Source organism: Poecilia formosa, unplaced genomic scaffold (assembly GCF_000485575.1).
Source record: "Poecilia formosa unplaced genomic scaffold, Poecilia_formosa-5.1.2 Scaffold22, whole genome shotgun sequence".
Classification (NCBI taxonomy): domain Eukaryota; kingdom Metazoa; phylum Chordata; class Actinopteri; order Cyprinodontiformes; family Poeciliidae; genus Poecilia; species Poecilia formosa.
Window position 1 is genome coordinate 1,823,299 of NW_006799961.1, and position 13,029 is coordinate 1,836,327.

General features: G+C 36.3%; 1 protein-coding gene and 1 long non-coding RNA gene across 4 annotated transcripts in view; one reads left to right on the forward strand and one right to left on the reverse strand.

Moving 5' to 3' along the window:
- Nucleotides 1-9,332, reverse strand: part of LOC103135263 (uncharacterized) — a 109,894-nt gene extending 100,562 nt beyond the window's left edge. For both annotated transcript variants that reach the window (XR_475905.2, XR_475904.2), the window contains exon 1: nt 9,091-9,332. This is a non-coding gene — a long non-coding RNA (uncharacterized LOC103135263). The remainder of the gene's footprint in view (nt 1-9,090) is intronic.
- A 651-nt stretch (nt 9,333-9,983) lies between these two features.
- pex2 (peroxisomal biogenesis factor 2) overlaps nt 9,984-13,029 on the forward strand; it is a 10,894-nt gene continuing 7,848 nt past the window's right edge. Inside the window, exon 1 of one of the 2 annotated variants that reach the window (XM_007547902.2) lies at nt 9,984-10,066. In XM_007547902.2, the coding sequence (XP_007547964.1) occupies nt 10,039-10,066 (28 nt within the window). In that variant the 5' untranslated portion in view covers nt 9,984-10,038. The remainder of the gene's footprint in view (nt 10,067-13,029) is intronic. The other variant, XM_007547903.2, reaches the window with a different exon arrangement.

Below are 13,029 nucleotides of genomic sequence, written 5' to 3' on the forward strand. Positions count from 1 at the left end.
TTGTGGTTACTTATTTGATAAGATCATTTTATACTTTTTTTTTCTGATTCTAGAGTTGTTTTAGTTCTATACTGCAGCATCAGCTCTTTGCTGTAGCAGTTTCCTAAACAAGTTCTCTCTCTGCTAAACTTTTGTTTTTATTTTAAAATGACACTGAGATAAAAAATAATCACCACACAGATTTAGGGAGCCGCAGCATATCAGATGGACTTGTTACAGTTCCATCCTGTGGCAGATTCATTAGCAAAGGTTTACAAGGGCATAGCTTTACATATGTAAGTTTGGCCTTATGGCTGACCTTACAATGCACTTAGTATCGTGTACAGGGAGTAATGCTGCAACCACTCCTACAAGCCATTTATTGCAGCTAACGACCGTCAAGCACTCATAAATCAGCATTAGGAACCTCTTTCGCCCTCTTTCTCTCTCGTTTAGACTCCCCTCTCTTTGGCTTTCTCCATTCCTCTGATGTTTTCTGTCCATTTCTCTCATGCTTTCTTGTCCTCACTCCAGCTTGCCCATTTTATGTCTTCCATTTTGTCATTTAAAAAACTTGTAGCCATGCCATTTAAATGACTTGTTTTCTATTCCTCTGATTTTTCTATTCCTCTGATTCTCCCTTCTGATTCCATTCCCTTGCTGGTTGACTTCAACAAACTCATTTTCCTTTCATCCTGCTCCTCTCTAGTTCTTTTAACCTTGTCTTTATGTGTCGCTTTGCCATTTTTACCTGCATTTTCAGAAAATTCCTTTTTCTGCAGAATAAATTGGTGTCCCTGAAATGTCCAACGTGATATTGGCACTTTTATTGATTTTAATTAAGCTAATTAGTTCATTATTCCAAGGATCAAACAGGGGCATTCATTACTGCCTAGAGAGAAAAAGGCAGGGGGTTTGGAATAGGGGAGGGCGAGGAAAGGGTTGCTTAGGGTATAGTTGGTCTGGGCAGCAAAGTTAATACGGTAATGAAAACGATCAATTATCACTCACAGCAAAGTCATTAACAACAGCATTAGCATAGTCAACCATCACAACCCTTTGACCTCCCCAGCTCTGTCTTTTTCATTCTCACTCCTTCTCTACCTCCAAGCAGCTGCTACACAAGCAAATACTTATGTCTGTGTGAGGGCATGAGAGGGGGCAGGGGCGTGAGGAGAGAGAATGATAAAGGTCACACAGTTCAGAGGCTGGTTTTGATGCAGAGCCGAGCTGAGTTTCTACATTCTCTCGTTAACTTGAACAGAGCCATCACCACAACTCAGGGTCAGCCAGGTTTGAAGCAAGTGCTTTCTGCATTATGTTCAGTGACCGGGCTATGCATAAGTAAGCCAGATTTATTGTGCTATTCATCCTTTATCGCACAAAAATGTATATAAATATTGCCATTAGAATTAATCTAACTAAAGTGCTGAGGAAACGGCTGTAAATATATTTGTGTCACTGCTCTCCCATTGAAACAGATTAAAGTGAGTGTTAATGCGCCCTCATATGTGGTTGTAAAGCTAACAGTTGTGGTCATTCTGATCATGGGGCTGCTTGATTGATTCCAGAAATGTTCCTCTTTTGAAGATCAAGAGGTTTTCACCAGGCAGTATAATTTACACTCACTCTTCATGTTGTACTATTTTTGTTTTAATAACAGCCTAGGCAGCTAAGTTGCATTTGGGACCGCAAGTATAAAATGGACTCTACTAGACAGAAAAAAAAAAAAAAAAATCTTTTCTCATTATCTTAGATTAGGTCATAGGATTCATTTTTCTTTTCTGTTTCTTGCACTTTAAAAATCTTCATATTCCACATAATTCTACGATACATCACACTGGAGATATCACTACTGTTTACTATTAAAGGAAGTCTTACCTATAGTCTCATGGGCTATAAGTAAGATAATATGAGTTTTGAAAAAGCTGTAGTTTAGGAGAGGTACAGTTGTTTTCCCTTCTGCCTTGCAGCTAGAAGATTCTGGGTTCAAACCGTAGCTTGAGGTCTTTCTGCATGGAGTTTACATGCTCTCCTTGCGCATGTGTGGGTTCACAACAGGTACTCCAGCTTATATTGAAGTTCACCCTGATCCACCTCGGAAGGTAGAAACAAACCCATAATGATTATGAGCTGCAAGGGTTAAACAGGATTGTGGACCGACCATGATGCCATGGTGAGCAGCCCATTCTGAGTAAGTAGCGAGGTCAGGAACACTTGAGGATCTTTCAGTTTCCATCTAATCTAAGAAATAGATTTAACAGCTTATTATGATGCAGATAAACCTGCTGAGGGTGGAAAACAGCTTACTGCGGCTTAGTGGTTTAGTGTAGTCATTTTGCAATTGTAAAGTTGTGGTTTTAATTCCAGCTTCCTCCTGTTGTACGTTGATGTGCCCCAGGGCAAGGCACTCAACCCAAGAAATCTACCGATCTGTGTGTCATTGTATGAATGAGTGCAAATGGGTGAATGTGGTTCAAGAATAAAGTACTTTAAATGGTCAGAACAGCTAGAAAAGCCTGTTGTATTAAATCTATATTAGTAAATGTAAAAACGGACCCGTTATCCTAACCCTAGCCTTTATACAATGTATAACACAATTTAAATTTATGCATGTTGGTGATTATTGAACTTTCTGAGAGAATGGAATTTTGCAATAACATATTGTTGGCAGAAAGCAAATGGAAAGCTATATGAATTATTTTTAAATATATTGTTTCTAGTTTTAGAAACAATGTTGGTGTTTTTGAGGTGGGTTTTAAAAAGGCAAGGCAAATACATTTATAATATGGACCCCATAGAGTACAAAAAATATCTTCTGAAGTCACCAAAAAAATGTATCATAATTGTTTTTCTGCCCTTAAAATGACTTTTAATGTGCTGCATGTTAAAACTGGTATTTCATCTCATTTCCAACAAACAGGTCAAAATTGTATGCATAGGAGGTTTTAATACTGCTTCAGTCATTTGGTAGATGACAAACAGGGGACAGGCTAATTGTGGTAGTCTAAACAGAGAATACAAGCCTTGGGTTTGATGACATTATGACCGCAAAACAAACTCTGTTTAGTGTCCATTAGAGTTTAGCCCTTTTGTGCATCAACAAGACCATACACTACGATTCAATCAGACGTTAGCCAAGCTCTTATTACAGAGCTCACTGCATCGTTTTCATGGTGGAACGGTCCATAAGTACCTCTAAATGCTCCTCATTTGATTGGATTTCACATTACGGACATCAGAGCAGAAACACACCATTGTCCCCTGACTATCCTAATAGACTGTTGAGTGAGGCAGTCCATTTATTTGTATTTGTTTACCAAAGTAGACTCTGAAAATATACAAAGTAACATAAAAAGACTACCGGAGCATCATTTAAAATGGGTGAAAATGGAGAATAATAGGCTAACAAGATGGAGCAGTAGCAGCGTCAAATGACAATGTTTCCTTAAGCAACTTTATTTTGAAAAACCAAAATAAACAACTGGGTGAAAAAAGTAATTGTATTAAGATATTCAGTAAGATTTAACATATTATTTTATATTTAAGGTCTAAGGCCGGATTTTTGCTGTGGCATTTCAAAACTTTACATTCTTAGCCTTGCTGGTAGGCTTTGAAACGTAGTGCTACATCGTTAGCCGAGTATGTTTTAGCTTAAGGCCATAACATGAGAAGATTCCCTTTCATAAATGTCTTGCCAAGTTCATGGTTCCACCAATCACAGCCAGTTGTCCAGATCCCGAAGCAAAATTTATAATAAAAGCAGTTCGAAACCATCGTACTACCACCATGTTTTATTGTCAACGTAGTTTTCTCATTCTGAAATGCTGTGTTGGCTTTATTTTTAGACATAACTAACTCTTTTTGCATATATATTAATTTATTTTTGATTATCTGAAACATTCAAATTCAACTAATGAGCAAGAACAGAGCAAATCTGTAAAGGACATTTCTCAGCATCTTTTTCTGCTTTTTTTAAAGGAAAATGCATACAGTAAAACAGATTTAATCTGTATGGAAGTATGATGGAGAAGAAACTGCAAAGATTCTGGCATTTTGTTGGGGAAGTATGGTCACTGAAATAAGTAAAGTTCGGCATTCATAAAAATTATTGGATGGCTTTCAGAATCAAGAAATGCAACACACAGTTACAGTATGGTGTAGTTGCAGTATAGAAAGCACATAAAGTTATTCCTCTGACCTTCTCGATAATAGCAGGTAAGTACTTTCATGCATAATAGGCCTATAATTACTTTCTGTGTGCAAAATTCAGTAACAACAGCGAATACTGATAGAAGTCAGACCATAAGTAAAATGGAACAATAACTTAAGGTCACTACATTAAGTGGTGCTAATGTCTTTAGTTCTTTCTCGTGCCACTGCAGTCTTTTAAAGAAGACTGCATAATTCAGTTTAAACCTCAACAGAAGATTTTTCTCTTTTTTTTCTCTTTTTTTTTTTGCTTTAAACTTTTATTCTGCAAAAAAGCGAAAGATAATTTGTAGTTTTCTCAAGAAAATGGTGGAGGCCGCAACCTTTGCAAGTAATTACACTGGACCTTACTTGACTTGTTCTTTAGTTTATATTCGAGAGTTGAATGTATCTTGAACAAAGAATGCTTGCCATTATGCAAAAACACTGAAAACTGATGCACAGCGCCATGCAGCTCCTAATTGCTTTTCTATATGCCATTATTCTGCAAAATTATATTTCTCTACCCAGCCAATAAAGAACTGTCACAAACTGTACTATTAACCATATTCATTGTGATGGGCATTGGCTGAATTCTATTAGGTTAGAAATGGTTCCATGTCCATTAGCGTACACAAACAAAAGATCTCGATACAATGGCATTGCAGAAAAGAATGCCATGAACTGCTCTTCTCTCCTTTTCTCAATTTGCTACATCAAATAAATTACTTCAACTGTCCTGTCCATGCATACTTTATATTGTTTACAAGTAGCCTTCCCTTATTATTGACATATTTTACTCTGCCGGATGTACAGTACCAAAAAAAAAAAACTTCCCAGATTAAACCGAGATTTATAGTTGTGGTAAAATATAAAATATTTCAAAACAATGTGAGGTTCCTATGTCCTGAAACACATCATAACTTTTTATTATTATTTGTGTGTATTTTATTAGTGGTTAATGCTCTGTATTGTAAGGACATTGATTCATTTAACTTACATTATTTACCTTGCCTAAAACTTTTTAATACGATACACATGTGACATGTTCAATTTGAACTTTAAATAAATAAAACATTCTGCACTTAGTCAGAAATACAAAATGTGCTTCAGTTCATGCTCATCTATCAACATTTTGTCGGAATGGCGTTAATGTGTCCAACAGAATCACAATTCTTGTGCATTGAGAACATTAGCTCACAAAATATCTTGAAATGATACAAGAGTGGATTTCTCTGGAAATCAAAATATCATAGAAATCTTGGTAACACATTTGTGGCAAAAAACAAAGTTCTTCTAGCCTACCCACATTCACCTGGCTGGGGTGTGTTATGTAACAACAAACTTGGTTTGTCTGAATGACCATTAATAAATGCTAATGCCAATCATTAATAAAACTTTATAATTTAGATCAAAATTACCAAGGAGGGACACCACCTGAACATCATCACATACCCAAACGGCTTGAATCGCTTGTGTTTTGGGGATGCGTGAGCTGCAGCAGCACAGGGAACTTTGCAGAAACTTATCCTAAGATGAATGCAGCATGTTAGAAAAACTACAGGGAAAAAAAAAAACAACATTTCAATGCAAAATCTTCTCATGTTATAAATGTATATTCTAACATGACAATATATCGCTCTGTCACTGGCTGCACTGGATTAAGTTGAAGGTGGGCATCTTAGGTTTGTGACCTTGAACTGAAGCGGGGCACAATTGAAACAGCACCAAACCCCACCTCTTCCAAGCACAAATAATCAGGTATACAGTGTGTGGATGCAGAGATTTTATTTAAAGTTTAAAGTATGCCATTTATCTTTCCTGCAACCCTGCGTGGACAAGCTGGTACATACAATACATGCATGTATTGATAAACAGATTTTAAAACTAATTTAATCCGATGGTCTCACATTGTCATTTTAGAGAAATAATGTCTTGGCAAGTGTGTTGTTCGTAAGGTTTCCAATCTTGTTTGTATTCCAAGCTTTTGAACTACGGAGGAATTACTGGGTTCCTGCATTAATAAAAAAAGTTTAAACTGTGCCTTTGATATAAAATACAACACTGATATTGTGCGTATCTTCAAGGAAAGGATATTTACAAAAAATGGAAGATGTGACAGTTCGTTTTTGTAACATTGAAGGTGGAGAACCCACTTTTTTCAGTTTTCAGATTTGAATGAGCCAAACTACCAAGTGTATTTATGGATAAGTAAATAAATAAAACAAATATGTAACAAACATAATATGAATTTCTCATTAGCATTTTGCTCAAATATTTCAGGAAGCATCACAACCCTTCCATAGGTTCAACAAAGGATGACTGTTATACTTTCAGAAGACAAGCCTTATGATTAACTGACCACATCAACCTATAAGACCTGGGCGCTCCTGGGTTCTAAACACATAACCTTGTTATGTGGGCCTTCAACTGGGGCCAGCTGACCGAAAGCCATCTCTGAAACCTTGTTATTTTTGCTTTGATGCACAGTCCGGCTCACGCAGGCTACATTCTGCAGCTAAATGATGTCACATGACAATCTTGATGATTAGAAACCCTTCTTGTTTAAATACGAGTGTGGATCAGTGCTCCTGAGCTCTGCCACTCAGATGGAAGCGTAACGAAATTTGCCACCTGTTACAAGTGCTGTGGCTTTATGAAAGCACCGCGGCGCTTCCTCCTGTCATTTGTCTGACAGGACAGAGGTCATCCACTGATGTTCAAGTCAGGGTGGACATGATGCTCTAATTGAAAATTGATAAATAGTAAACGAATGACAGTTTTTCAAAGCTACACATAACGTGGATAATATACACACGTAAGGAGTGTACGTTGAAGATATATTTTATGCGTTTAATAATTTAATCAATGAGTTCAGTCAAATGTCTGGAAGGCTAAACAGTTAACTGGAAGGGTTAACCCAATCTCTTCAATGTGGATTTTATTAAAGTAGTTTTACATTTTGTCTTCATTTTTATTTTATTTTTTTTTGTCACAGAAAACTTAAATTCATACACACTCTGCTGTAATAAACTGAGTAAGGAGGAGAAAGCATCACTATATTTGTGTCAGAGACAACATCCTTTTGCAATTTTAACTAAAAATCTTAGATATCCCTAAATTTTCCATCATTGTAATCCACTGCCCTGAATGTCAGAGGTACAAAATGCTATTACAGTTTCCGTTATGGCATTTTTAAGTTCACTTAATGAGATGCCAGATAAAATACTGAACTGACCGGAGTGTAAAGAGCAGAGTGGTGCCACAATCTCTCTCTCTCTCACTTGCTTACATATAATATCAGCTACTCCTACACTTTTCACAAACCAATAGCCAGCTTTTTGGAAACTAAAAGAACACCTCCAATCACCGTTATCAAAATAGAGTATTTTCTTGCAGTCAAAAAGCTACATGGCATCTATGTAAAGCAGCTAAATGTAGGCTGGCTAGCTGAGTTGACAGCCTGACAATTAACCAATTAATGTATGGCAGTTAGCCTTCAATATTTTTCTCCTTTTTTTTTTTCCAGCAGATGGCCGCTCCTCTTTGTTGCAGGTACTGCGTACCCCAGCTAAATCTTTTAGGGGTACACAGTACGTAGGTATCAAATAAAAGATAATTAATAAATGTTTGAAGTCTTATTATTATCGTATTAATCATCAATTTCCATTTAGCAGAAGTAAGAATGATTGTTGCTTTTATATTTTTTAAATCTTTGCGATAAATAGTGTGAAGTGGTATTTTAAATCAATTTTGTCAAACCATCAGTCTTTTAGAAATTACTTTAGAAATTTAGTCATATCCCTGCTTCAACAGACCTGATTGAAATAAGTCATTAAATCTGGATAATGTTCTGAAATTGCAGAAGCTCTAGGTAACTATGTGATGGTAGGTGTCTGCACACAATGGATGTTTGTAAATCCCATCCTGAGCAAAAAATAAAAAATGCTTAACTCTGTGGATCAAAATTAATATATATAGATACATAGATAGATAGATAGATAGATAGATAGATAGATAGATAGATAGATAGATAGATAGATAGAATTATTATAACTGACAATCCGTATTTTGTATTCCGTTAGCAATAGAAACAGAATATGACAAATCCCGTAAAATGTCAATCATTCTAGGGGTTTATCAGCAACTGACCAATCAGTGGTTGCCATTTGTCTCGAAGTACACACCCCATTATCTGGAAGAACTGAACTTCCGTCAAAATTGCTGGGTTCGTCGTTGCAAATGAGCTGAGAGATTTTGAGAAAAATAATAGGAAATTATGGTCAAACGTCATCAGTGGGGAACATGCAATCCAGGCAGCCATTACTCAGAGCAGGTGTGCTCAAGTCCAGTCCTCCAGAGCTACCGTCCTGCAGACCATGATCAAATGGCTGAATTCCTTCACCAGCAGTCATTCAGCTCTGAACAGGCCTGGTAATAAGCCATTCATTTGATCCAGGTGTGTTGGAGCAAGGACGCATCTGAAAGTTGCAGGATGGTAGCTCTCGAGGACTGGACTTGAGCACCCCTGACCCAGAGCATGTAGAGGGCAGAATACAATTTATTACATTTCAAAACCCAAAAGGAGTCTGAAACATTGCAAGAAACAGCTCAAGGCCTGCAGTCAACCTCAAGTCCACTTGAATGAAACTATAATCGGTGGAAACTACCATATTCATCTGTATAAAGATAGCTGTTTGTAAATATCCAATTTTTGTCATAACAGTACTTATTAATAGTTAAATCAAAGATCAATAAGGGAAAGTAGTTATACTTGAGTTGATACAAAGCTCTAAGGCAGCAAGCTGCAGTAACTGCTGTATTTATATCTAAAAACCGTTTTATGCTACTGCTTATTTTTTTAAGCATTTTCCTAAAGGCAAATTTTCACAAGCTAGTATTATTTAAGTCATTACTCACCCGTTTTGTACGCAAGATGCGTCCAACATAGCTTTCACACTACATTTGTGCTCCTCGGTCTTCCTCTGGCTGCAAAACTGATTGTTCAGTAGTTTCCCGCAAATAACCTTGCAGACCTGATGAAAGACTCGGAGAATTTTCTTGCCTGTTGTCTTTGTCTCAGTGTTGGCTGACAAGGCATAAATGACTCAAAAAATGTCTCGGATAATGCATTGAGTTCTTCTTCGATGGTTTTTCGCGGTTGGCAAAATTACGCATTACGCATTTTCTCAACTTCCGCATGGGGGCGGAGCCGGCGTCATGTCAGTTCTAAAAATTCATGACAATTATATGTCACAAAGGGCTTAAGGCCCATTTCATGTTGAAATACAATGCATTTTCTGCCTGATATGACATTGAAGGGAACTATATCATATAGATAAAGTTGGTAAAGATGTAAAACAAAAAAGCTTCAATTCTCTTTTTGTGTTTTGGGGTCTATAATTACATAAAATGTCCACATCATTTCAAATGTAGGTCTATCAGATTGAACACCTACTTGTAGTTTGACTGAGGCAGATTTCTTGGAAATCTGTCTTAAAACGTAAGGCGATGTTGGGCTTATGTTGGGCTGTGGGACGGCTCGCAGCAAGCTGCGGAATGTTTCCCTTATTTTAAATCCAAAACTTGTATGACTTATGTTACAATTCACGCAACATATTTTGTGTGAACTATATTAATTGTGTTACTTTATGCAAATACGGATCTATCCCAGCAAATCAACGCTCATTTTCTGTATTGTACCGCTGTCTCTGAACTGCGTGACGCTATTGGTTAATTTCCTTTCTAACTCCGTCAATCATATTGTTTGTTTTTACACTATTGGTTTGTTTCCTTTAAGAGGCGGGGCTAAATTGCAGAACCCGGAAAAACACGCTGTCTGCAGCATATCAGGGGGGAGAACGGTCGATGTGTATGTTTCACCGAAGAGAAATGGGTAAGAATACATGTATTAACATTAGTTGGATACTATCTCTGTATTATTTATTAGTAATGGCAAACCTGCTTCGTTTTAATGGCGTTAAAAAAGCTCTATCTAGTCCAGCATTGCGGTTAGTCTGCAGTGTCAGGGTTTCCTGTTTTTCCCTCGATTCTATGGTCTTATTTTCCATTTGCTTCATGCCTGCATTTAAAGTAAAATCGATTGTTGATGTCTATCGGTATGTTTAATGCACACAGCATACAACACAAACGATCAAATATACTGGGAATTATTATTCAATTTGTGTGCGGTCCAGGTGTATATATACCTAATGAAACTTTGATTAGTAACCTTGTGAGACTCTGGGCTCTTTCAAGATTATGTTCTGCATCCACGCACATAATTCCGTTATTCCCAAAAATAATCAGGGCTAGAGATCAAAACCTTCCGCATTGAGATTCAAGGCAAAGTTGATCTTATTGATTTTCTTCAGGAGACTACTCACTTCATTCCTCTCAACCCAATCATCTCTCCTCTACCGTTATCTGTCTTTTGGTTATATCTCTCTTTTCCAGTGCTGACTGTACTGTTTGCAAATCTGCTACCAAAATCCAATTCTCCTGCCCCTTTAATCGCATAATGATCTTGCTTTATTTTCACAAAAAAGGGGGAAAAAAAACATATTAAAAACCAATTGGCAAAATCTAAAACAAAAAACTATAGGCATGTTGACATGCTCACATTTGAAACATGATTATATAGCATTTGAAATAATTTATGGAGACTAGAATTCAGCTTAAACAATATGTGTTTTAAGGTCACAGATCTACAACTGAATATGCTGGCATAAGTATACTTTTTATTCTAAACCGGTGTGTTTTAGGTTTGACCATTTGGACTTTTATCTTGGATGGGAAATGTCACTTTACATTTGTTTTGCATGTTCTAGCCAGCAGTTTTTATTTAAACCCACATAATGCATTCATTTAGTAAAAAGAAAGAAAAAAATTACATCCATTTGGTATAACTAGGGAAGATTTTTACAACTTTTAGGAGTGTTTCTGGGATTTTTTTTGAGCATACTTCCAGAAATTCATTTGTGAGACCAAACACTGATCTTGGGGGTGAAGGCCTGGCTAGCAGACACCAACCACTCTTCTTTCTAAAGATGTTCTATCAGACAGTCAAGTTCTTTCCTATTTTGCTTATTCCTGTCATTTTAGACATTGTTTCGTGGACAGATCCACACTAATGTTAGAAAGGAAACAATTCCCAGAAAATCGGGAATTGTTTTCTGGGAAACAATTCCCAGAAAACAGTTCCCGATTGTTTTCGGGCCATATGGTTTCCATATGGTTTCCATATTTCCATATGGAAACCATATTTCCATATGGTTTCCATATTGTAATAATACTTCAAACAGTTGACTGTGGGGTGTTTAGTGGTGTGGAAATGTCAGGAGGTGGCATCCTGTTGTAGTTGTAGAAGCTGTCTGCATGAGTAGATGCTTGATTTGTATACACTCCTTGGCATATAAGTGATTATAACACTTTAATTTATTGATTTAGAGTGATGACCCAATATTTTTGGCAATGTAATGTCTAGAAAGAAAATATTAAAATAAGGATACATCATTTTATTTAGCAAAAGTAAATTAATAGCCAAACAAAAAATACGATATTTTCTTCCGTTTGCTTTGAAAAACAGTCTCTACTGATGCCAAGTCTTCACAAAGCCACACGGAAGAGCTTTAAAAACAATGATGCCTCCCTGAGGGTTTTTGTTTCTACTTTTAATTGATCAGAAATCATGTTTTAGCAGATCTGGATGTGTTTTATAGTAAAAGTAAATGTAAATGTGAATCTGACAGATGTGTGGTACCAACACCAATAATGATATCACAAGTCATTTGCTTTAGAGCACACGTGTACCTAAAGCCAAGACTTTAAAAATAGAGGAACATATGCACTCCTTTATGTTTTCAGAGGCTTTTTGCTGCTAAATTTTAGTTGCGGAGAAACTGCATTATTTTTAGAAAGAAAAAAGTAAGGAAAACATTGCAATTATATATTTTGCAAGCAACAAATGTCATCTCAAGACTCTTTCTATACAATCTGAATTACATACAAACAGTTTCAGAGCTGTCTACCATCTGAAATCTGTTAAGGGAATTGTTATCAACAGTATTACAGGCTGCCTGAGGTCATTAATGGAAAAGTTAAAGTTTAAAGTTAAGAAAAGAATTATGTTCACATCTTAAATTGACGCAACAAATTTTCATTGAAGCTATTTACTGAATATTTAATCAGAAATGTGTGCAATGTCAAAATGCAAAAATATTTTTATTGGAATTCAATTTGCAATTTAAAATGAATCACAACCTTTAAAAGTAGCTTCTGTACTTTGGGTTTGATTGATTGAGTTTACTGTAGCCTTCACATTCTCCCACATTCTTTTACAGTAGACAAAGAGCAGCTTCATCTCACTTTGAAAAATTTCCACCCAACAGTCATGCAAATAGCATAAAAGATTTAAATAACTATCAGCTTTTTCATTTATCTAACATTATTTTTATATATTTTCCCACTTTTCAGACACGGGGAGAAGCTGAAAAAAAAAAACATGCGGCTCAAATATTCAACGGGATAACATGTTTTATTTGCATGACTTGCTCTCTCATTGATTTCTAAGGAACACGCAAATTTGGTTCTCGCATTTATTAGGTGCTCTGCGTTTTCCTCCACACTCATTGTGCTTTTCTGCTCTTTAATGTTTCATGGCTTTTTAAGTTGTTTGCCGCAGACCCTCAGACTTATTACTCGTACAGTTTTAGCATACTCAACCTTCGTACTCATGAAATCAATTAACTCTTCTAAATAATTTACCTTCTGAGCAAATCCAAATAAGGAGAAGACATTTTTGTGCATCACATGTACGGTTCTAGCTGGTGTGTAGTTTTTCTTTTTCTTTTTTTTTTT